Source organism: Hyla sarda, chromosome 5 (genome assembly GCF_029499605.1).
Source record: "Hyla sarda isolate aHylSar1 chromosome 5, aHylSar1.hap1, whole genome shotgun sequence".
Taxonomy (NCBI): domain Eukaryota; kingdom Metazoa; phylum Chordata; class Amphibia; order Anura; family Hylidae; genus Hyla; species Hyla sarda.
Window position 1 is genome coordinate 144,569,685 of NC_079193.1, and position 26,580 is coordinate 144,596,264.

Below are 26,580 nucleotides of genomic sequence, written 5' to 3' on the forward strand. Positions count from 1 at the left end.
TGCGAATTTAGCGAATATGACGAATATTCATCCATATATTCGCCAAGTTATTGCGAATTCGAATATGGCCTATGCCGCTCAACACTAATGCTGATATGGAGTCATATATAAATTTTTATCACGATACTCCAAAATAGCATACCTTAGAAAACCCTCAAACAATTTACATACAACAGAAGTTAAACTATCAGGTCCATAATTCCCAGGGTCACCTTTTGAGCACTTTTTAAATATTGTCACCACATTTGCCAAGCACCAGTTCTGGTGAATAGTCCTTGTCACTATAGAGTCCCTGAGTATTAAAAATAGGGGTCTGTCTATTATATTACTTAATTCCTTTAGAACATGGGGGGGAATGCCATCTGGAGCTGGTGATTTGTGTATTTTGATTTTTTGTAGGCGGCACTGTACTTCTTCCTGGGTTAGACAGGTGACCTGTACTGGGGAGTTTACCTTATCTCGCTGTATTTCACCTGGCATTTCATTTTCCTCAGTGACTATAGTGGAGAAGAATTTGTTTAATATATTTTCTTTTTCATGATCCCCGTTTATAATTTCCTCCTCATCAATTATTTTGTTATTATAATGAGAGTGTCTGCAACTGGTGTTGGAGCAACATTAGTAAGATTGTAATATAGTCTTAATATCTATGGTCTACTCACTCATAATGTATAGTAATTAGTAGTATTATTGAGTACTTTTATTTTGAGGATTTAATTATTTTGTACATATCACTTTGGTGTGGTGGTTATATTTAGAATCATTATTCCTTTATTAATTATTTATTTTGTTATGTTTTATAGTGGTTATTCACTTATGTGTTGATTCCTTTTACATGAGAGTCAATGATTATACCACAAAAGCACACAAGATATATATATTGATTATTCACATAAGTCATACATAGTTACCCATATGAATAATTTATAGATCTTTATTAAGTTATTTATGGTTACTATAATTATTTGGATGTGGATATACTTCCCTGGCTCCTAATAGTGAATAACTGTATTCTATATGACTATATTATGTTTATGCATTAGTAGAACAGTGTTATTTATACCTTTTACAACACAAATAGAAAAACATGGCTGCACATCCACCATTTGTATTTTGATCTACATGCTTCTCAGCATAATTTAAAAAACTAACAGGTTGTTTACATTTTGATTAAAAAGTACAAGCACACTCACCACGTCAAGGCCACCTAGTCAGAATGGGTCCCTAACCTTACACTGGCGTAGCGCCGGGTGGTGACCACTGCCTCCGAGACACCATGCTCACACGGGGAACGACCCAGTAACTAGGCAGCCCCGCTGCTGCCCGACCAGGCCCCTGGCTTTGAGCCGCTCCACCCAACAGACAAACCATCACAGAAACAATGGCCACCACAGAGAACCACACCAGTGTGAACACTTACCATGTGCTCCCTACCTGAGGGCTGGGAGAATGTAGGGAGGAAACCCTTATGCAGTCTCCTGCTAATAAAAACGCCTGGGCTGAATGGGTGGAGTGGAGTGTAGGCCATGAAAGAAGGGAGAGACTACAAATGTACAACACAAATAGAGAAACAGAGCCGTACATCCACCATTTGTATTTTGATCTACCTGCTTCTCAGCATAATTTAAAAAACTAACAGGCTGTTAGTATATATTTTGATCAAAAAAGTACAAGCCCACTCACCACATCAAGGCCACCTAGTCAGAGTGGGTCCCTAACCTTACATTGGCGTTGGGCAGCAGTGGGGCTGCCTGGCCACTGGGTCCTTCCCCTATGGGCATGGTGTCTCGGAGGCGGTGGTTGCCACCTGGCACTGCGCCAGTGTTAAGTTAGGGACCCACTCTGTCTAGGTGGCCTTGACGTGGTGAGAGGGCTTGTACTTTTTGATCAAAATGTATACTAATAACCTGTTAGTTTTGTAAATTATGCTGAGAAGCAAGTAGATCAAAATACAAATGGTGGATGAGCGGCTATGTCTCTCTATTTGTGTTATTTATATATTGACCATACCAGCAGGGTACTGCATAGCTATACCTAGTATTACACCACTATTGACTATGCGCATAGGATCAAAGTAAGGTGGCACAGCTTATGATGTCATATACAGGCGGGCTTGACATATGTACATCCTACACCTGGATAGGTTAGTTGTCAGTTGTGGTTACTGACATTGTATTTTATCATTGGTGCTCCAGTATCATCTATAATGATTGGACATTGGAATGGCGCACCCTAATTATACAGGCCTCCTAGTCCATAAATACCCCCATGGCACATGGGGAAGTACGCTTGCCTCAATACCTCCTGATGACGTTGATAAAAACACTGAAAAAGCCCCCCTCTACATGTTTCGGTGATTAAAGTAAGTATATTGGACTCTTAAGCATTATTATAAGTGGAGAGTTTCTTCACTAATTTGTGGTTAGCCCGATATGCTTCCACTTGGTTGTTAACTGTGTGGAAAGATATCCACCAATATATAGAGTCTATCTCACTGTATTTTTAATATTAGTTCCTATCATGCCTTGATTTTATATTGAGTTTAATAAAAGTGAAGTTTTAGGGGAGTTGTATATAAAAAGGGAGTTTCTACCCCGAGCTCTTGCGAGCATTTGGGGGTAATTGTGATTAATATTTATCATTGAACCCATACTTTTTATACCTATTTAACCTTTAATAATGTGTGTTCAGCCAGTGAAAACCTGTTAACCAAGTTAAATCTTGAGCTCTGTTTCTTGTCATTTAGGATGGGTGCACACAACGTACAAATCGCCAACTTAGTTAATACTATGGAAAAAAAAACACAAAGAATACAAGACTGCACTCAGTCCCAAATCAGGCACATTGTTTTTTAAGCGTGGCTATCCCGCTAAAATTCAACTGCAATTTATTTAAATTTTTACAGATTACGGCACATTTCACAACAAATTGGCTGGTATAATAAAATTTGTGCCAAATTTTATGCAGTGTGAACCCAGCCTTATAATAATTTGTGGTAATTATTTGTGAAGCACCCACTTTTGGTGTTGGTGGCAGGCAACTGAAATGTTCTATAGTGTTATGTTTACAGATGAGAGAATTGGAGCCATTTAAAAGAGTTATTATGACTTTATGGCTTTAAGGCTACCTTAACACACTTTAACCCCTTAAGGACCCAGCCCAAATATACCTTAAGGATCCGGCCATTTTTTGAACATCTGACCACTGTCACTTCAAGCATTAACCCCTTCCCGCAGAATGGCATATATAAACGCCGGGTTGTGCAGTGCGTTCGCGCATCCCGGCGCTTATAAATGACATTCAGTTGACCCGGCGATGCGCAGCATCGCACGGGTTAACTGGCAGAAATCCCGCTGTTTCCAGCAGGGGACAACTTCTGCTTCACCCCCCAGGACCATCCATTGATGGTCCTGGTCAGCGATCACTGTGATTGGTCCCTGTGGACCAATCACAGTGATCTGGGGTGAAAGTTCAGATCCCCCGCACTGCCCGCCCCTGGAAGTCGGGCAGAACGGGGGACGATGGCTGCGGGGGCTCGCAGGGACCTGCGGCATAGGGGGGAACACGAGGGGACCGGCGGCCTTACCTGGAGCAGCGGCGGGACCGAGGAGCAGCGCGGGACCGGCCACGTGGACGAGCAGTGACCGGACCAGCAGGTGAGTATATGGTCCTCAGAGGCAGCAGTGAAGATCTTCACTGCTGCTTCTAGGAGTCTGAAAACTACAACTCCCAGCATGCCTAGACAGCCTTTGGCTGTCTGGGCATGCTGGGAGTTGTAGTTTTGCAACATCTGGAGGGCCCCAATTTGGAGACCATTGTATAATGGTCTCCAATCTGTGCTCTTCCAGCTGTTGCAAAACTACAACTCCCAGTATGCACTGACTGTCCTCGAATGCTGGGAGTTTTAGTTCAGCAACATCTGGCCCTTCAGATGTTGCCGAACTACAACTCCCAGCATGCCCTTCAGCTGTCTGGGCATGCTGGGAGTTGTAGTTTTGCAACAACTGGAGACACACTGGTTGGGAAACATTGTCTGTTTCTAACTCAGTGTTTCCTAACCTGTGTGCCTCCAGCTGTTGCAAAACTATAACTCCCAGCATGCACTAACAGACCATGCATGCTGGGAGTTGTGGTTTTGCAACAGCTGGTGCACCCCCCCCCCCCCCCTGTACAGGGTACATTCACATGGGCGAGGCTTTTACAGTGGGTTTCTCACATCTTGAGATGCAGCAAATTTTGCGCTGGGAAACTCGCTGTAATCCTCCGCCCATGTGACTGTACCCTAAAAACACTACACTACACTAACACAAAATAAAATAAAAGTTAAAAACACTACATATACACATACCCCTACACAGCCCCCCTCCCCCAATAAGAATGTCCGGTACACCACTGTTTCCAAAGCAGAGCCTCCAGCTGTTGAAAAACAACAACTCGCAGTATTGCCGGACAGCCGTTGACTGTCCACGCATGCTGGGAGTTTTGCAACAGCTGGAGGCATCCTGTTTGGGAATCACTGGCGTAGAATACCCCTATGTCCACCCCTATGCAAATCCCTAATTTAGGCCTCATATGCGCACGGCGCTCTCACTTTGGAGTATTTCAAGGCAACAGTTTAGGGTCACATATGGGGTATCGCTGTACTCGGGAGAAATTGCGTTACAAGGTTTGGGGGGCTTTTTCTTCTTTAACCCTTCATGAAAAGGAAATGTTGGGGTCTACACCAGAATGTTAGTGTAAAAAAATTTAATTTTTTACACTAACATGCTGATGTTGCCCTATACTTTACATTTTCACAAGAGGTAAAAGGGAAAAAAGCCCCCCAAAATTTGTAACGCAATTTCTCCCGACTACAGAGATACCCCATATGTGAGCGCAAAGTGCTCTGGGGGTGCACAACAAGGCCCAGAAGAGAGAGCGCACCATGTACATTTGAGGTGATTTGCACAGGGGTGGCTGATTGTTACAGCGGTTTTGAAAAACGCAAAAAAAACAAAACCCCACATGTGACCCCATTTCGGAAACGACACTCCTCACGGAATGTAATGAAGGGTGCAGTGAGAATTTACCCCCCACAGGTGTCTGACGGATCTTTGGAACAGTGGTCCGTGAAAATGAAAACTTGTACAGCCCACTGTTCCAAAGATCTGTCAGACACCAGTGGGGGGCAAATGCTCACTGTACCCCTTGTTACGTTCCTCAAGGGGTCTCGTTTCCAAAATGGTATGCCATGTGTTTTTCTTTTGCTGTTCTGGCACCTTAGGGGCTTCCTAAATGCGACATGCTCCCCGAGCAAAATTTGCTCTCAAAAAGCCAAATATGACTCCTTCTCTTCTGAGCATTGTAGTTCGCCCATAGTGCACTTCAGGTCAACTTATGGGGTACCTCCATACTCAGAAGAGATGGGGTTACAAATTTTGGGGGGTATTTCCTGCTATTAACCCTTGCAAAAATGTGAAATTTGGGGGGAAACACACATTTTAGTGAAAATTTTTATTTTTTTTTTTACATATGCAAAAGTCGTGAAACACCTGTGGGGTAATAAGGCTCACTTTATTCCTTGTTATGTTCCTCAAGGGGTCTAGTTTCCAAAATGGTATGCCATGTGAGGGTTTTTTGCTGTTCTGGCACCATAGGGGCTTTCTAAATGCAACATGCCCCCCAAAAACCATTTCAGAAAAACGTACTCTCCAAAATCCCCTTATCGCTCCTTCCCTTCTGAGCCCTCTACTGTGCCCGCCGAACACTTTACATAGACATATGAGGTATGTGCTTACTCAAGAGAAATTGGGCTACAAATATAAGTATACATTTTCTCCTTTTACCCCTTGTAAAAATTCAAAAATTGGGTCTACAAGAACATGCGAGTGTAAAAAATGAAGATTGTGAATTTTCTCCTTCACTTTGCTTCTATTCCTGTGAAACACCTAAAGGGTTAAAATGATGACTGAATGTCATTTTGAATACTTTGGGGGGTGCAGTTTTTATAATGGGGTCTTTTGTGGGGTATTTCTAATATGAAAACCCTTCAAATCCACTTCAAACCTGAACTGGTCCCTGAAAAATAGTGAGTTTGAAAATTTTGTGAAAAGTTGGAAAATTGCTGCTGAACTTTGAAGCCCTCTGGTGTCTTCCAAAAGTAAAAACTCGTCACTTTTATGATTCAGACATAAAGTAGACATATTGTATATGTGAATAAAAAAAATTTTTATTTGTAATATACATTTTCCTTACAAGCAGAGAGCTTCAAAGTTAGAAAAATGCAAAATTTTCAAATTTTTCATCAAATTTTAGGTTTTTTCACAAGGAAAGGATGCAAGTTACCACAAAAAATTACCACCATGCTAAAGTAGAATATGTCACGAAAAAACAATCTCGGAATCAGAATGATAACTAAAAGCATTCCAGAGTTATTAATGTTTAAAGTGACAGTGGTCAGATGTGCAAAAAACGCTCTGGTCCTTAAGGCCAAAATGGGCTTGGTCCTGAAGGGGTTAATAACTCTGGGATGCTTTTACCTTTCATTCTGATTCCGAGATAGTTTTTTTGTGACATATTCTACTTTATGTTAGTGGTAAAATTTTGTCGATACTTGTTTCATTTCTTGGTGAAAAATTCAAAAATTTGATGAAAAAATAGAAAATTTTGCATAATTTTTTTAGCTTTCTGCTTATAAGGAAAATAGACATTCCAAATAAATTATACATTGATCCACATACACAATATGTCTACTTTATGTTTGCATCATAAAGTTGACATGTTTTTACTTTTGGAAGACATCAGAGGGCTTCAAAGTTCAGCAGCAATTTTCAAATTTTTCACAAAATTTTCAAAATCGGAATATTTCAGGGACCAGTTCAGTTTTGAAGTGGATTTAAAGGGCCTTCATATTAGAAATACCGCACAAATGACCCAATTATAAAAACTGCACCCCTCAAAGTATCCAAAATGACATTCAGTTAGTGTGTTAACTCTTTAGGTGTTTCACAGGAATAGCAGCAAAGTGAAGGAGAAAATTCAATTTTTTTACATTCGCATGTTCTTGGAAACCCAGTTTTTGAATTTTTACAAGGGGTAAAAGGAGAGAAATCTTCCTAAAATGTGTAAACCAATTTCTCTTAAGTAAGGAAATACCTCATATGTGTATGTCAAGTGTTCGGCGGCCGCAGTAGAGGGCTCAGAAGGGAAGGAGCGACAATGGGATTTTGAAGAGTGAGTTTTTCTGAAATGGTTTTTGGGGGGCATGTCACATTTAAGAAGCCCCTATGGTGCCAGAACAGCAAAAAAGAAAAAGAAAACACATGACATACTATTTTGGAAACTACACCCCTCAAGGAACGTAACAAGGGGTACAGTGAGCCTTCACACCCCACAGGTGTTTCACGACTTTATGTCAAAGTTTGATGTGTTAATAATTTTTTTTTCACTAAAATGCTAGTTTTCCCCCAAATTAAAATGTTTTACAAGGAGTAATAGGAGAAAATGCCCCACAAAATTTGTAACCCCATCTCTTCTGAGTATGGTAACATCAAGTGCACTGCGGGCGCACTACAATGCTCAGAAGAGAAGGAGTCACATTTGGCTTTTGGAAAGCACATTTTGCTGAAATGGTTTTTCTAGGGCATATTGCATTTAGGAATCCCCTATGGTGCCAGAACAGTTAAAAAAAAAACCCACATGGCATACTATTTTGGAAACTACACCCCTCAAGGAATGTAACAAGGGGTACAGTGAGCCTTAACACCCCACAGATGTTTGACAACTTTTCATTAAAGTTGGATGTGTAAATGAAAAAAAAAAATATTTTTTACTAAAATGCTGGTTTTCCCCCAAATTTTACATTTTTACAAGAGGTAATAGGAGAAAATGCCCCCCAAAATTTGTAACCCCATCTCCTCTGAGTATGGTGATACCCCATGTGTGGACGTCAAGTGCACTGTGGGCACACTACAATGCTCAGAATAGAAGGAGTCACATTTGGCTTTTGGAAAGCACATTTTGCTGAAATGGTTTTTCTAGGGCATGTCCCATTTAGGAAGTCCCTATGGTGCCAGAACAGTAAAAAAAAAAACACATGGCATACTATTTTGGAAACTACACCCCTCAAGGAACGGAATAAGGGATACAGTGAACCTTAACACCCCACAGTTGTTTGATGACTTTTCGTTAAAGTTGCATGTGTAAATAAAATAAAAAAAAATTCACTAAAATGCTGGTTTTCCCCAAAATTTTACGTTTTTACAAGGGGTAATAGGAGAAAATGCGACCGAAAATTTGTAACCCCATCTCTTCTGAGTATGGTAATACCTCATGTGTGGACGTCAAGTGCACTGTGGGCACACTACAATGCTCAGAATAGAAGGAGTCACATTTGGCTTTTGGAAAGCACATTTTGCTGAAATGGTTTTTCTAGGGCATGTCCCATTTAGGAAGTCCCTATGGTGCCAGAACAGTAAAAAAAAAAAACACATGGCATACTATTTTGGAAACTACACCCCTCAAGGAACGGAATAAGGGATACAGTGAACCTTAACACCCCACAGTTGTTTGATGACTTTTCGTTAAAGTTGCATGTGTAAATAAAATTAAAAAAATTTCACTAAAATGCTGGTTTTCCCCAAAATTTTACGTTTTTACAAGGGGTAATAGGAGAAAATGCGACCGAAAATTTGTAACCCCATCTCTTCTGAGTATGGTAATACCCCATGTGTGGACGTAAAGTGCACTGCGGGCGCACTACAATGCTCAGAAGAGAAGTAGTCACATTTGGCTTTTGGAAAGCACATTTTGCAGAAATGGATTTTGGGGGGCATGTCACATTTAGGGAGCCCCTATGGTGCCAGAACAGCAAAAAAAAAACACATGGCATACTATTTTGGAAACTACACCCCTCAAGGAACGTAACAAGGGGTCCAGTGAGCCTTACCACCCCACATGTGTTTGACTACTTTGAATGTGTAAATTATTATTATTATTATTTTTTTTTTTTTTTACTAAAATGCATTTTTTCCCCAAATTTTAGATTTTTAGAAGGGGTAATAGGAGAAATGCCCCCCAAAATGTGTAACCCCATCTCTTCTGAGTATGGTAATACCCCATGTGTGGACGTCAAGTGCACTGCGGGCGCATTACAATGCTCAGAAGTGAAGGAGTCACATTTGCTAATTTTGCTGAAATGGGGGGGCATGTAATATTTAGTGCCAGAACAGCAAAAAAAATGTTATTTGTAAATACATTTCTTTGGAATAAGGACGTACCTCATATCTGGACCGGTCACAGAAGAACAGGAGTGCAGTCAGGGGCCTTTAGCTTCGAAATCGCTGCCTGTGGAGCCAGAGCAGTGGGACCCCCCTCAAGGGGCATTACATGGGGTAATTAATAAACGTTACATGGGGTAAATTACTAAAATGGGGTACAGTGGGACATAAAATTATAAAACAGGTTATGTTCCCAGAATGATGACCCAGAGCATAGCCAAAACTAAAGAATATGCCCACCCCAAACCCTATGCTCTGAATCATCATTCTGGGAATGTGATGTGTGAGGCCGTCCCTAACCTGTTGCCTCAAATGCGCACCCCGCTCAGGTGGAGGGAGAGCGCTGCGCATTTGAGACAACATAAAAATTCCCCGATGATAGTGACTCAGTGACCCATGACCCGTTTAAGAAAAAAAAAAAAACACTTAGGTCTTATCAGTTTATTTTTTATTTTTTGCAGAATTTTTTTTGGGGGCAATTTAGTGGCTTTATGGGGTTAAAATTTGGAATGTACTCTGGACTTGGTACATTGGGGTCAAATTATGGAAAATTCAAATGAAAAGGGAAAATTTAGTACCGCATGGAAGTGTGATACTCCCTGAAGCAGTTTTTAATGCAGAGGCCCGGATGATCGGGGCAAGTGTCACATTGATAGGTGGTATCCTTCCGTATCCCCCTCCTGTGACACACTCTGCATTTTTTCTGGTTCGTCCCTTCTTTCCAGTGTGGGGGATCTCACCTGGAAAGTGTTGGCATGGGACGATCCTGGCACCTATTACTTCAGTTCCTTCTGAACTCCGGCCTGCTCTTTCCCGGTCATCAAAGATCAGGGCCTTTAGGACTTCTTCTTGGAACTGGAGGAATGTCCCTGTGCTGCCAGCGTTCTGGTACAGTACAAAAGAGTTGTACATGGCAACCTGTACCAAGTAGACCGCAACTTTCTTGTACCATACACGTGTTTTCCGCATGGCATTACATGGCTTCAGGATTTGATCAGAAAGATCAACTCCCCCCATATACCGATTGTAGTCCAGAATACAATCCGGCTTAAGGACCGTTGTTTTGGTACCTCGCACAGGGACAGGTGAGCTGCCATGCCATGAATTGTGGTCAGCATGAGGACATCCCTCTTATCCTTATACCTGACCAGCAAAGGTTTTCATGGGCAAGGGCACAGGACTCACCCTTGGGCATAGGTGTCTGCAGAAAACTTAGAGGGAGGTCTCTCTGATTCTTCTGCACGGTCCCACAAGCGGACATGGATCTGGCGGCAAGGGATGTGAACAGAGGGATGCTGGTATAAAAGTTGTCCACATACACATGGTAACCCTTATCCAGCAATGGGTACATAAGGTCCCAAACTATTTTACCGCTAACACCCAGAGTGGGGGAACAATCTGGGGGTTCAATATGGGAATCTTGTCCCTCATACACCCTAAACTTGCAAGTGTACCCGGAGGTACTCTCACAAAGTTTATAAAGCTTCACACCATACCGCGCCCGCTTCAAGGGAATATACTGGCGGAATGAGTCTCCCCTTAAAACTGATGAGAGATTCATCTACAGAGAGCTCCCTAAGCGGTACGTAGGCCTCCAAAAATTGGGCCCCAAAGTGATCGATGACCGGCCTCACTTTGTAAAGACGGTCATAGGCGGGATCACCTCGGGGTGGACATGCCTCATTATAATGCATAATGAAGGCATTTCCGAATGGCCTTGAACCGCTTCCGTGCCATGGCCATACTGTACAGCAGGGTCTGGTATAGGACGTCCCCGCTCCAGTACTGCCTGACACTTGGCTTTTTGGCCAGGCCCATGTGCAGCACGAGGCCCCAAAATGTCCTCATTTCGGCTGCACTGATGGCGTACCATTCATTGAACCTGGCCAAAGAATTAGGGTGGTGGGCGAAGAACTGCCTGGCGTACAGATTCGTCTGCTCCACCATTAGATTGACCAGGCTCTCACTGAAAAAATAGTTGAAAAAGTTATGGGGAGTCGGTGGGGGGGGGGGGGAGGGTGTGTGTGGGGGGGGCGGGGATGTATGTAGTGAGTGCTTGGTGTAACTATTAGATATAACGGTGTGTGATTAGAAATCACACACAGTTATATAAGGGAGGAAAAAAAATTTGCGGACAAAAAAAAAATGGGGGGCCAATGCAGCGCCCTGAACCCCTAATAGGGCCTGGGTCACACTGATAAATTTGTGGTGGACCCTTGGGGACCTTGCCCTGGAGTGTATTCTTTCCCTGCTCTGTCCCTGCAGATCTTCTTCCCTGAGGGGGCTTTGAGCAGCTTTGCCCGCTGACTGAACTCAGTTAACGGGCAGAGCTGCAAGAAGATGCAGTGAACCCCTCCCCTGCCGGCTGCTATTGGCTGGACAGCAGCGCTACTGGGGGGATGACGAAATCGCTACCTCCCCATAGATACAGTGGGTGATAAGGGGTGTATGACCCGAATCCCGGCAGATCGTTAGTGTGAATTCACTGACGATCTGCCGCGATCGCCGACAGGGGGGGTCTGATGACCCCCCCTCGGCATTTGCATGGGATGCCTGCTGAACGAAATCCCAAATTCCCAGGGCGTATGGATACGTCCTGGGTCCTTAAATAGGCACTGTCATCAACATTATTTTTTGATATGTTGTAGTACATATGTACTACAACATATCTCTAATATATTTTAAAAAAAAAATTTTAATTAACATGTTCTAATTTATGTTTGAAAACCATCCACTAGGGGTCTCCCTCCTAGTGGCCGGCTGCAGGCTGGCGTGACGTCACATCTGAAAAAGGACTGATGCGGCCTGGCATCGGTCCTTTTTCATTCAGCCTGCGCTCGCTCCCTGCCTGTCAATCAGACAGGTGGGAGCGAGCGCATTGGCTCCCTGGCCTGACACGCCGGCCCCGCCTTCCGCACATGAAGCCGCTGCTGCTGCCGCCCCTGCACGCCGCTGCCGGACTCTGCAGTATGTAAGTATGGAATAATAGAGCGGGGATCATGATTGTAAACGGGGGTTGGGGGAGAGCGGGGCTCGGGGTTTTAACAACGGGGGGGTGGGGGGAGGGAACGGGGTAGTTCGCCAGCATTTATTGTTTTCAACACGGTGGGGGGGGGGGTAGCGCGGCAGCATTTATTGTTTTCAACACGGGGTGCTTCCAGCTGTTTTACCACTGCAACTCCCAGCATGCCCTGACAGCCAATAGATGTCAGGGCAAGCTGGAATTTGTAGTGGTGAAACAGCTGGAGGCACTCTGTATAGATGAACTAAGGGCATCAGTGACGTGGTGCCTGCTGTGGAAGTCTGCCTGGTAGTGAGCACACTACCAGGCAGACAAAGAGGTATTTTTAATATAGTAAAAATAAAATTAAAAGCAGGGAGGGATAGATGGGCAATAGGCAGGGACAGAAAAAAAAAAAAAAAAGATGGTGGGAGCTACCCTTTAAGTGCCAGAAAGCCAGGGCGTATCCATACGCCCTAGGTCCTTAAGGGGTTAAAGTCAGCATTTATTTTTGATCAATCTGCATTTTTGTTATGGTTCAAAAACTGAAAGTTTTTCTTATTTCATAATGTGTTATATTAAGATCTATGGAAAATTGTCCATCAGTGCACACAAAAGAAGCATAATTCCAATGGTCATTACATTAAATAACCTTGTATATTTTTGACTGTTTTTAAGTAGAAATGTAAAAAAAAAAGTTCATAAAAATTATTAATTGGCCAGAAAAATGGAATAAAAATATATGTTTTTTTCTAATTATTTCTAGAATGATTTTTTTTTACAAAAACTGGCAATTTTTGTGGCTGATAAAACCAAATGCAATTATAGACTAATGGGGCTTTGTCAGCTCCCAAAAAAATTCCAGGTTAAAAGACGTTGATTTTGGATTGTAGTTTGTATAATTCTCATGCTGATGATGAATAGAGAGGACTACTAAGATCAAAAAATATAATGAAGCGTACTATTACTTACAGCAAAAAAAATATGAAAAGAACATAAAAAAAACATAAAAACTACAGAAAATCTGTGTCTTTTAATCTATTTACTGATCGTTTTAGTTTGCGGTGGGGGGCCTCTGTATTCCGTAAAGAACTACAGACTTATTTTCACAGGTCTGCTTGTCACAGATGCTGCAGTTTAGTATAACCGTTATTATTTGCAGATGCCTTCGTTACACATTATTGTTAATTATTTGTGTAATGTAAATCTGTTAACGTCTTCTGCATTAGTAATGCTTAGTTGTCTTTTTTTTAGATGGTAATTTTTCTACCAGTTACAGTCATCGAGGACTTATATCAAAGGCAAAAATGAAAGCAATAAAATATAGCATCGTTGTCATTCTTGGTAAGTACATTTAATTTTGTTTTACTTTCCAGTTTTGATAAGAGTGCACCCTAATTGCAAAATGGCTAAAATGGCAAGTATATGGCCAAGCCACAATACAACCACTTTGTGTGTTCCTACCTTTAGAGGTAGCAGAAATTTGAACCCTTCTAGAAATGTGTAATGGGGAAAGAAAAACGACTGGATGTGACACTCAAAGGATTTGAACAGTTTCCGAAAAATAACATGAATTTAGCTAAAAATAAAGAAAATAACTCTTTGCAGACTTGTGCATTAAAAAAGGTAGAATCTGCTGCCCGCCCGGAGAGTGAGCAGCTTGCTGCCACTTGCTTACCCGGCTCAAAACTTATGACGTGTGGGCAACATGTGAAAAGTTTTCCCTAATGACAGTAGCTCTTAAGGAAAATATCTTTTTCTGACTTTCACTCCTTCTTTTTGTATTGACTCTGTTCCTGATGCAGAGGCTTTGACCCTAACTTTGACTTTAACCTCTTCAGGACGCCAGGCGTATGCATACGCCCTGCATCCCGAGTCCTTAAGGACGTGGGGCTTATGCATATGCCCGTGGGAATTCCGGTCCCCGCCGCTAGCCGGTTGGGGACCGGGATGCCTGCTGAAATCATTCAGCAGGCATCCCGGCACATCGCCCAGGAGGGTCCTGAGACCCCCCATGTCGGCGATCGCAGAAAATCGCATGTTAATTCAGACATGCGATTTTCTGCTATTCCGGGCTGATCGGGTCTCTGGTGACCCAATCACCTGGAAAATAGGGATGATCGGAGCACTCAGTGACAGCCCCGATCATCCTGAGGGCTAGGAGCGAGGTCGCAGTGCTGCGATCTCCTCCTATCCCCTGCCATTGGTCAGAACTGATTCTGACCAATGGCAGCGCAGGACAGTGGGTTGCCATGGCAACCCACCATTCTGCCCACCACTGGATGTCGTGGGGAACGTGGGGAGAAGATGGAGGCCAGTACCTGGAGAAGATGCGTGGGGACCCCCGATCGTCGCTGGAGACAGGAGCAGGTAGGGAAATGACGGTGGGGGGGGGTTTGGGGGGAGAAATGAAAGTGAAAATAAAGGCTGTCTGGGCATGCTGGGAGATGTAGTTTTGCAACATCTGGAGGGTCACAGTTTGGAGACCACTGTTACAGTGGTGCCCAAATGGTAACCCTCCAGATGTTGCCAAACTACAATTCTTAGCATGCCTAGACTGCCCAGACATGCTGGGAGTTGTAGTTCTGTAACATCTGTCCCTTCAAATTTAGCAATTTTCATGACATTTTTGAAAATTGCTGCTCTACTTTGAAGCCCTCTAATTTTTTCAAAAAGCAAAAATATGTCCATTTTATGATGCCAACATAAAGTGGACATATTGTATTTGTGAATAAAAATAAAATGTATTTGGAATATCCATTTTCCTTACAAGTAGAGAGCTTCAAAGGTAGGAAAATGCAAAATTTTAATGACATTTTGTGATTTTTCACAAAAAAAGGATGCAAGTAACGCTGAAAATTTACCACCAAAATAAAGTAGAATATGTCACGAAAAACAATCTCAGAATCAGAATATTCGGTAAAAGCATTTTCGAGTTATTTATTCGTAAAGCGACGGTGGTCAGAATTGCGGAAAAGGGCTCAGTCCTTAAGGTGAAAAAGGGCTGCGTCCTTAAGGGGTTTATTTTGCCATGTTACTAGATTACTGTCTATCTCATCCTTAAATGTTGTCTCAGGATCCTTATAGTCCTGGCCTGTTTTCTGACTATGGTTCTATCTTACCTTGCTTTTGTCTGACTTCCTTATCTTCCAACTGCTTTTCCATTAAATATTTTTAGCTACAGGAACAGGCCTGAAATATGGTCCCAGGAGTTTGACTAGAGTATGGACAGTCCAGTAGCAGACTGGATTAAAACCAACAGAACAGACTTAGAATACCCTTTGGACAGGGTGTCTTGAGTTAAAGTGTGCAGGAAAAAGAAGCTGGACCGTGCTGACAATCAGGGTATGAATTACACTACAAGCTGGGTTTATATAGCCAACCATGATAAGCCCTTTGGAAATAGCAGCACAAGATATGAGCTTTGAGTCATGGTGGGATGATAAAGAAAAAACATGTACTCACCTGCCTCAGATACCCTGCCAGTGGCATTCAGACAATGCCGGTCTCTGCTGTTGAGCACTTCCTCTCTTCCTGTTGACATATAGGAAATTCCAATTACTTGCTGTGTGTCATTGCTACAACTGATAATTAGATAAGTGTAATTTCCTGTGTGTTTAGGGGGGAAAAAAAGTGCACATGGCAGTGAGGACTAGCACTGTATAATGGCACCAGCAGTACATGTTTTTCTTTATCAATTCACCCTGAGCACTTTCATTTATAAAATTTACCATCTGGAATAACCCTTAAATGTTGCATTGCTGGAAACAGGGTATGGCTAAGCATTGGAAACAAATCACATGCTTAAATAAGCTACCAGGATCTAATGGAAACCTGTCAGCTGGGGTATGGTGAGTTACAGCACAGTTCAGAACAGACAAAACAAAACAAAACATGGAAACATAGAATACTGTAATTAAGACTAAATAATAGAAATACAGCATAGAAAAAAATTATAATAATTATATAAAATACATTATATCAAAATTGTCGAATGCTACAAATGAATCTTTTGATCTGTGGGGTTCTTAAGTGCATTTAAATAGTCATGAAGTTGATACATTTTTTTTAATCCTCCCAGTTCACTGCTAGTGTTGAGCGCGAATATTCGCAATTCGAATATTAAATGCGAATTTTGCATATTTGTGAATATAGCGAATATAGCGCTATATAGTCGTAATTTTTCTTCACACAGAACACATCACAGTGATCTCATCCCCCTGCTTCCAGCTTGTGGTCTAAAGAAGGCTCCTATACTATTTACTGTATTAGACTGGAGAGCGAATATTCGCGACTATGAGAATATGCGAATATGTGAGCATTCGCGAATATCCTCATATTTTCGAATATTGTCATTAAAATTAGATAGGTAGATAGATAGTGACGATATTCGCGAATATGGCATGACAATATTCAAAATGAAAAATGTCATAGACCCATTATCACTTCTGTATAGACCAAGAATAGACCAAGAATTAGGAGATAGATAGATAATATAGAAAGATAGATATGTAGATAGTTATCTGCGTGTGCATTTACGCAAAGCGAAAATAACCACAAATATGTCGAATATACGTATTTCACGAATATAGGATGAATATTCATCCACATATTCGCAAAATATCGCGAATTTTAATATGCCGCTCCTCCCTATTCACTGCCTCCATCATGACAAACTACCACCTGCCTTTATTTATCTATTTATTTATTGTTTTCTACCTTGATATTGTGCTGTATATATTTTGCTCAGTTTCAGTCAGCTCCACACAATGGGAAGGGTTGTTCCCCAACAGGTGTGATATCATCTGAAGCACTGCTGGGGATAACTTTTCCCTTACTCTGCTATGCTGCTCTGAACACACGGCCTAGATCAGTTCAGTGTGTGATGGGTTGTGATTGGCTGAGACTACACACACCCTTCTAAGCTCTGTGCACCAAACTCTACAGCATGTTAGCTCTGCCCAGCAGCTGCAAAAGGAGCAGAAATACCCAGCACAATTATTTAGCACAATATCCAGCACAAATTTTCTGCACTATGCACAGAAGGCAACACGGCTCTACAGTCTAGCTCAGCTCAAATGGAAAGAGAGCTGAAATATTCAGCTCTGTACACTCTATACACTGTGCTGAGCTGAAGTCCTACCTGCACTTCCTGACTTTTGTCTCTGCCAGGCTGCTGCGGGGACAATCTGCTACAAGGACTGCAGGCAGAACCAGAAGAAGGACCCCTGGAGGCCAAACTTTTAGGGGTTGATTTAACACATAAAGTTACAACATTTTATTAATAAGTATATTAAAAATGTACTTCATATAGTACTTCATTAATATCTTAACTAGATCTTTAAGTGGGATTATTGCAAACCGGATAATATAAATACATGCAACTGGGAACTTAACTAAGGGAAAATTTAACAAGTAAAAGAAAGGGTGGGGGAGGATAGTGGAAGTGCCCAAATAATCAACTGTGATTATTCTTATATTTCTTCACATACATATTTAGCCAATGCATTGTCTATCCTTGAATCCAGAGCTTTAAGGCCGGGTTTACATTACGAATTTTCCAACCGCAATTCCGTTTTAAAATTTAGCTAGGAAATCAAGGCACAGCTGAATCTCATTGTCAATGGGATTTCGCTGGACTGTGCACACTACAGGATTTCATACATTCCGCCACTGAAATTCTCCCTCCAAAAAGAATAATCTTTGAAGTGAAATCTACTCCACAGACATTGCTGTCTATGGGGGATTGCAAGGTCTGTGCGGTCCATGCACGATTCAGATGACGCTCGCCGCACTTTACTATTCCAAATTAAGTGGAAGGGTGTCACTAATGGTCTTTTTACGAACTGATACATGCCTCTGCACCCTTCTCTACCTTAGCAGTGATCACACCATGTTGCTAGGCAATCCATGTGCAGCACTGGTGTGACCCAGCAAATCTTCTAGCTGAATACAATGCTATACTGCTTCCCTGTGTTCCTATGATTTTTTCCACACCCTTCTGCCTTGCAGCTAGAATTGTTAACTTTTATAGTGCCACTGTCTTGCAGCCTTCCTTCCATTGGCTGCTTCTGTGTAAGGCCATTTCTGACTGCTGTATAGTTCTGTTACATCTGCTTGGTACCTGTAGTGCTACACCCAGATTCTGACCGCCTGCCTACTATTGTAATGAAATGATGTTGGCCCTGACCTCTGCCTACATCTGAATACGCTTCAGCCTTGCACTTCTGTATACTGTACCTCGCCTTGTCAGACAACTCTGTCCTGAAATCTTGTTCCGATCCTGTCATTGACAGAGTATCCAGCCGCCATCTGTTGACTGCACCCCAAGTTGCAGTACCCAGAGTAAAGTCCAGACCTCCCAACAGGTTAAGGGTGAAGATCAGGGCTTCCTTAGATTCCAATTTAAGTTTAGCAAGCACCAAACCAATTGTGGCCCCTAGATCTACTACTTTAGCATCAAGATTATGACAGTGTGGTTTTATTTCTTTTCTGGCCTGCCCTTCTCTGATAGCTGGTTAATAAAAAAATTAAAAAAAAAGAGCCAGAAAACCCCTTTTAGGTTTGAACAAAATGGATGTATTCTTACAGACAATTAATAAAAAAAGGTTCTAAAAAAAAAAAAAAAAAAAAAACTTTAAAAGGGGTTATCCAGGAAAAAACTTTTTTTTCCCTGAATAACCCCTTTAACACAAAAATCAATAGAGAGAAAAAACTCTCAGAAATGTTAGTTATTTCTTTTTTTTCCTGTTTATCATTAAAGGCCCAGTGTCATGAGGCATACCTCAAGGGTTTCCCTTGTAAGGCCTAGTAGGTCACAGAGGAGAACAGTCAGCTAACCAGTTGGATTGTCCAACTTCACGCTATGGGTGAAGGTCTTAGCCATGGAAGTGGATGACTCATGGGGCTGAGTGTAATATTAGCCTGTGAAATGGTAAGTTTAGTGAGATGTCAGGTTGAAGGGCATCAATACTGTGGTGTTAAGATAAACACGGTAGCAATGGGCACTAGGCCCTAGGTGTTCCTAGCTTGTTGGGTGGGGGGAGTCCTGTAGCCTGAGTTTACCTTAAAAGAGTATTCCAGCACAAAATAATTTATCCCCTATCCAAAAGGATAGGAGATAAGTTATAGATCGCGGGGGGTCCCCCCGGGATCTCCTGGACAGGGCCGCAGCAGTCTGTAGGAAGGGAAGTTTTGTCCCCAGCAGAAAGCCACGGCAGACACGCCCCCTCCATGTATCTCTATGGGGTACATGGAGGGGGCGTGTCGGCCGCTGTGTCATGTGGGGACAGAACGCCCCCTTTCCAGCATACTCCGTCCAGGAGATCCCGTGGGCCCCAGCGCTGGGACCCCCCGCGATCTATAACTTATCCTCAATCTTTAAAGGAGATCTGCAATATAACTTATCCCCTATCCGAATGATAGACTTGTGTAGGTATGGATTAAGTGGAATTAGCACAGGGGAGGACAGTATGTGAAATAATTTGGAGGACAGGTCTGTGTCAGGTAGAGACTCCTATTCTGTGCCATTCGTCTAGGCTTGGGTGTCATCTTTACCCATAATGGTTTTGTTCTGGGGTTTCTGTAAAGTATTATTAAACGTTGGGTGCAATTTGTATGAGTTGGTCTTTATTTAAAAAAATTCCACTTCATCTGATTTAAAGTGACACTTGGAGTATAGTAACCATTATGCTTCGTACCTTGGTATAAACTGAAACCACCAACTTTATGGTGCCATCTCTTAAAAGTTAAATTAACATAGAACTGATTTTTTTTCTTCCAAAAACAGCACAGTTTTCAACTGCTGGGACCCCTGCAATGTCTGAACTGGCCCCCCAGCGTTCTGAACATTTATGTTCAGAACGCCGGGTTCAGCCAGCCGTGGTTGTGACGTAACACCATGCCCCCTTCATTCATATCTATGGGAGGGGGTGTGACGAGCGACCACAGCTGTCACATCGCCTCCCACAGACATGAATGAAGGGAGCTTAGTATAAATGTTCAGAACGCCAGGGTGCCAGCCCGGAGATCGCGGGTGGTCCCAGCGGCTGGACCCCCCCACTAGAGTACCCCTTTAAGTTGATCAAACCCACTAGCTGCAAAGATCAGAATTGCATGGGGTCAGTCTACAAACCCCCAATGACAGAACTTATTTGGTTTTCTAGGCTAGGGTCACACATGCAGTATTTTGCTGCATATTTTCTGGAGCTGATTTTGCTATACATTGACCTCAATGGGTAGGAAAATATACAGCAGCAAAAAAGCACACATGACCCTACCTCTGTTCATTCATAATTGTCAATCCCTCTACTTTGCTCTTTGGCTGCTATTCCAGAGGATGAATCTCATATCACAACTTCTAACATTATAATTTTGTAGCAGCCAATTACTTACCTAATTTTAACACTGTATTTGTTTTTACAGCATTCATATTTTGTTGGAGTCCATACTTTCTTTTTGACATTTTGGACAATTATGAAATGTTACCGATGACCAAGGAACGCATCTATGCATCAGTGATCATTCAGAATTTGCCAGTTTTGAACAGCGCTGTCAACCCAATCATTTACTGCGTGTTCAGCAACAGACATTGCCGATTATCCAGGTGAACACACTAAGACACCTAACCTTGTTTAACTATAAATAACTGTAACATTTTGGTGCCTTATTGATTTCTACAATGCTCATATTTTTATTTGTTTCAAAAGAAACCGTGTGAAACTTTGAACTTCTACAACTATAAAATCACAGCAATATTTACAATATTTGGGTAAACTTTAAATGGATTTTCTGGTCATGTCATACAGATAGCCTATCCTCAGGTCAATAGGGTGTCAACCCCTAGCACCCCTGCCATTAAGCTGTTTGCCCGATCCATGGCTCCAGCATATACTGAGTGAATGGAGGCAGAAGCAGACAGCTTCATTTATTATGTACTGGCCATGCTCGGGTACTGCAGCTCAGCTCCCATTAAACAAACGGGATATGAGTGTCACGATGCCGGCTGGCAGGTAGTGGATCCTCTGTGTCAGAGAGGGATTAGCGAGGACCGCGCTAGTGGACCGGTTCTAAGTCACTACTGGTTTTCACCAGAGCCCGCCGCAAAGCGGGATGGTCTTGCTGCGGCGGTAGTGACCAGGTCGTATCCACTAGCAACGGCTCACCTCTCTGACTGCTGATGACAGGCGCGGTACAAGGGAGTAGACAGAAGCAAGGTCGGACGTAGCAGAAGGTCGGGGGCAGGCGGCAAGGTTCGTAGTCAGGGTGGATAGCAGAAGTACTGGTACACAGGCTTTAGACACACAAAACGCTTTCACTAGGCACAAGGGCAACAAGATCCGGCAAGGGAGTGCAAGGGAGGAGACTAGATATAGCCAGGGAACAGGTGGGAGCCAATAAAGCTAATTGGGCCAGGCACCAATCATTGGTGCACTGGCCCTTTAAGTCTCAGGGAGCTGGCGCGCGCGCGCCCTAGAGAGCGGAGCCGCGCACGCCAGCACACGACAGCAGGGGACGGGAACGGGTAAGTGACCTGGGATGCGATTCGCGAGCGGGCGCGTCCCGCTGTGCGAATCGCATCCCCAACGGCCATGACAGAGCAGCGCTCCCGGTCAGCGGGACTGACCGGGAAGCTGCAGGGAGAAAGACGCCGTGAGCGCTCCGGGGAGGAGCGGGGACCCGGAGCGCTAGGCGTAACAGTACCCCCCCCCTTAGGTCTCCCCTTTTTTTTGTCCGGTGACTGCCTCCCCTGGGATGAGGACACCGGGAAGGAATGGATGGTTTCCTCAATGGCAGGCAGTACAGCAGGAGTAGGAATGGGGAGGGAGGGCAGAGGGTGAAGCTTGGCACGGAGACACAAGGACGGGAGCCAAGAAGGGACACAGAGGCTTGCCTGATGGGACTGGGAGGGGGGGAGAGGCATTTCCTGTGGAGGGCAGAGTCCTTAATGACCTTAGGGGGACCGGATACAGGAGGAACCACAGGGTCACGGCAGGGAGTACTGGGAGCCGGTTTAAGGCAGTCCTTGGAACAAGAGGAACCCCAACTCTTGATCTCCCCAGTGGACCAGTCCAGGGTTGGGGAATGGTGTTGAAGCCAGGGTAGTCCAAGGAGAATTTCGGAAGTGCAATTGGGAAGGACCAAAAATACAATTTTCTCGTGATGAGGTCCGATGCACATTAGGAGGGGCTCCGTGCGGTAACGCACGGTGCAATCCAACCTGGCTCCGTTGACCGCAGAAATATGGAGTGGCTTGACAAGACGGGTCACCGGAATGCGGAACTTATTCACCAAGGACTCCCGAACAAAATTCCCAGAGGCACCAGAGTCCAGGCAGGCCACGGCTGAGAGGGAAGAGCTGGCTGAAGTAGAAATCCGGACAGGCACCGTGAGACGTGGAGAAGCCGACTTAGCATCAAGAGACGCCACACCCACGAGAGCTGGGTGCGAGCGTGCGTTACCCAGACGTGGAGGACGGACAGGGCAATCCACCAAAAAGTGTTTGGTACTGGCACAGTACAGACAAAGATTCTCTTCCTTACGGCGATTCCTCTCTTCCAGGGTCAGGCGAGACCGATCCACTTGCATGGCTTCCTCGGCGGGAGGCCTAGGCGCAGATTGCAATGGAGACTGTGGGAGAGGTGTCCAGAGATCGAAGTCTTTTTCCTGGCGGAGCTCTTGATGCCTCTCAGAAAAACGCATGTCAATGCGAGTGGCTAGATGAATGAGTTCATGCAGGTTAGCGGGAGTTTCTCGTGCGGCCAGAACATCTTTAATGTTGCTGGATAGGCCTTTTTTAAAGGTCACGCAGAGGGCCTCATTATTCCAGGATAGTTCAGAAGCAAGGGTACGGAATTGTATGGCGTACTCGCCAACGGAAGAATTACCCTGGACGAGGTTCAGCAGGGCAGTCTCAGCAGAAGAGGCTCGGGCAGGTTCCTCAAAGACACTTCGAATTTCCGAGAAGAAGGAGTGTACAGAGGCGGTGACGGGGTCATTGCGGTCCCAGAGCGGTGTGGCCCATGACAGGGCTTTTCCAGAGAGAAGGCTGACTACGAAAGCCACCTTAGACCTTTCAGTGGGAAACTGATCCGACATCATCTCCAAGTGCAGGGAACATTGCGAAAGAAAGCCACGGCAAAACTTAGAGTCCCCATTAAATTTGTCCGGCAAGGACAGGCGGAGGCTAGGAGTGGCCACTCGCTGCGGAGGAGGTGCAGGAGCTGGCGGAGGAGATGATTGCTGATGAAGTTGCGACTGAAGTTGGTGCACAATGGTGGACACTTCCGACAGCTGGTGGGTTAGATGGGCGATCTGTCGGGCTTGCTGGGCGACCACCGTGGTGATATCAGAGGCAACTGGCAGGGGAACCTCAGCGGGATCCATGGCCGGATCTACTGTCACGATGCCGGCTGGCAGGTAGTGGATCCTCTGTGTCAGAGAGGGATTAGCGAGGACCGCGCTAGTGGACCGGTTCTAAGTCACTACTGGTTTTCACCAGAGCCCGCCGCAAAGCGGGATGGTCTTGCTGCGGCGGTAGTGACCAGGTCGTATCCACTAGCAACGGCTCACCTCTCTGACTGCTGATGACAGGCGCGGTACAAGGGAGTAGACAGAAGCAAGGTCGGACGTAGCAGAAGGTCGGGGGCAGGCGGCAAGGTTCGTAGTCAGGGTGGATAGCAGAAGTACTGGTACACAGGCTTTAGACACACAAAACGCTTTCACTAGGCACAAGGGCAACAAGATCCGGCAAGGGAGTGCAAGGGAGGAGACTAGATATAGCCAGGGAACAGGTGGGAGCCAATAAAGCTAATTGGGCCAGGCACCAATCATTGGTGCACTGGCCCTTTAAGTCTCAGGGAGCTGGCGCGCGCGCGCCCTAGAGAGCGGAGCCGCGCGCGCCAGCACACGACAGCAGGGGACGGGAACGGGTAAGTGACCTGGGATGCGATTCGCGAGCGGGCGCGTCCCGCTGTGCGAATCGCATCCCCAACGGCCATGACAGAGCAGCGCTCCCGGTCAGCGGGACTGACCGGGAAGCTGCAGGGAGAAAGACGCCGTGAGCGCTCCGGGGAGGAGCGGGGACCCGGAGCGCTAGGCGTAACAATGAGCTTCAGTAACCCAGCATGACACTACACACAGAACAAAACTGTCTGCTTCTGGATCTGTTTCTCTTTGGAAGCTGGAATTGTGCCTCTAGCAAATAACTGTTTGATGGGGTGCCAAGAATCAGCACCCCACTCATCTGATACTGATGATCTTTCCAAGTGTTGCCCATTAATATGTTATGAATATTAAACTCTTTTAACCCCTTAAGGACAATGGACGTACTCCTACGCCCCCGTTTCCGAGTCCTTAAGGACCGAGGACGTAGGAGTACGTCCTGTCCTTTCCCGGCCCCCTGCCGCTAGCCGGAGGGGAGCCGGTGCCCGATGCCTGCTGAAATCGTTCAGCAGGCATCGCGGCATATCGCCCAGGGGGGTCATTATGCCCCCCCATGTCGGCGATGGCCGCAGATCGCTGGACAATTCAGTCCAGCGATCTGCGGCGATTCCGGGTCAATCGGGTCTCCAGTGACCCGGTGACCCGGAATTACTGGCTGTTCGGGGCCGTCTCTGACGGCCCCAAACAGCCAGAGCCTGCAGGGGTGAGGTGGCACTGGTGCCACCTCACGATCGCCCTGATTCGTCGGCCGGATTACCGGCCGACGAATCAGGGCGCCTGCTGCGGGTGTCACTCCCGCACCCGCTCCGCCCCTCTTCCGGAGGACGTGAGCGGGTGCGGGACGTGCACCCCTGGTGCTGGGGACCCCGATCCCCGGCGTTAATGTTGGGATCGGGGCCCCAGGAGCGACGACGGCGGCGGCAGCGGGACTGACCTGTGCGGCGATCAAGCAGCAGCAGGAGGTGAGTGACAGCCTCCTGCTGTTGCTTAGCAACAGCTCCCAGCATGCAAAAAGGGCATGCTGGGAGCTGTAGTTATGCAACAGGAGGAGGCAGACCACCACAACTCCCAGCATGCACTTATGGGCATGCTGGGACTTATGGTTTTGCAACAGCTGGAGGCACATTCTTTCTATGGAAAAATGTACCTTCAGCTGTTGTGTAACTACAACTCCCAGCTTGCACAAACAGCTTAAGTGCATGCTGGGAGTTGTAGTGGTGCATCTGGTGGTTGCATAACTACAACTCCCAGCATGCCCGTTGGCTGTCGGTGACTGCTGAGAGTTGTAGTTTTGCAACAGCTGAAGGCACACTGAGTTAAGTAGCAAACCAGTGTGTCTCCAGCTGTTGCATAACTACAATCCCCAGCATCCCCAGCCAAAGTAGTATGCCTCCCGCTGTTGCATAACTACAACACCCAGCATGCCCTTCCGCTGTCCGTACATGCTGGGGGTTGTAGCTTTTGCAACAGCTGAAGGCACACTGGTTGCAAAAGACTGAGTTTGTTGCCAAACTCGGTGTTTCACAACCTGTGTGTCTCCAGCTGTTGCAAAACTACAACTCCCAGCATGCACTGATAGACCGTACATGCTGGGAGTTGTAGTTTTGCAACAGCTGGATGTTCCCCCCCCCAATGTGAATGTACAGGGTACACTCACATGGGCGGAGGATTACAGTAAGTATCCGGCTGCAAGTTTGAGCTGCAGCAAATTTTCTGCTGCAGCTCAAGCTGCCAGCGAGAAACTACTGTGAACCCCCGCCCGTGCGACTGTACCCTAAAAACACTACACTACACTAACACAAAATAATATAAAAAGTAAAAAAACACTACATATACACATACCCCTACAATAAAAATGAAAAACGTCTGGTACGCCACCGTTTCCAAAACGGAGCCTCCAGCTGTTGCAAAACTACAACTCCCAACATGCACTGATAGACCGTACATGCTGGGAGTTGTAGTTTTGCAACAGCTGGATGTCCCCCGTCCCCCCCCCCCCCCCAATGTGAACGTACAGGGTACACTCACATGGGCAGAGGATTACAGTAAGTATCCGGCTGCAAGTTTGAGCTGAGGCAAATTTTCTGCCGCTGCTCAAACTGCCAGCGAGAAACTACTGTGAACCCCCCGCCCGTGTGACTGTACCCTAAAAACACTACACTACCACAAAAAATAAAATAAAAAGTAAAAAACACTACATATACACATACCCCTACACAGCCCCCCTCCCCCCCCCAATAAAAATGAAAAACGTCTGGTACGCCACTGTTTCCAAAACGGAGCCTCCAGCTGTTGCAAAACAACTACTCCCAGTATTACCAGATAGCCACTGACTGTCCAGGCATGCTGGGACTTTTACAACAGCTGGAGGCACCCTAT

At 45.0% G+C, this 26,580-nt stretch overlaps 1 protein-coding gene across 2 annotated transcripts in view; it reads left to right on the top strand.

The window, feature by feature from the left end:
- The window catches only part of NPSR1 (neuropeptide S receptor 1), a 199,996-nt gene that overhangs the window by 168,822 nt on the left and 4,594 nt on the right, over window positions 1-26,580 (top strand). Inside the window, exons 7-8 of one of the 2 annotated variants that reach the window (XM_056520440.1) lie at window positions 13,513-13,602; window positions 20,683-20,863. In XM_056520440.1, the coding sequence (XP_056376415.1) occupies window positions 13,513-13,602; window positions 20,683-20,863 (271 nt within the window). The remainder of the gene's footprint in view (window positions 1-13,512; window positions 13,603-20,682; window positions 20,864-26,580) is intronic. The other variant, XM_056520441.1, reaches the window with a different exon arrangement.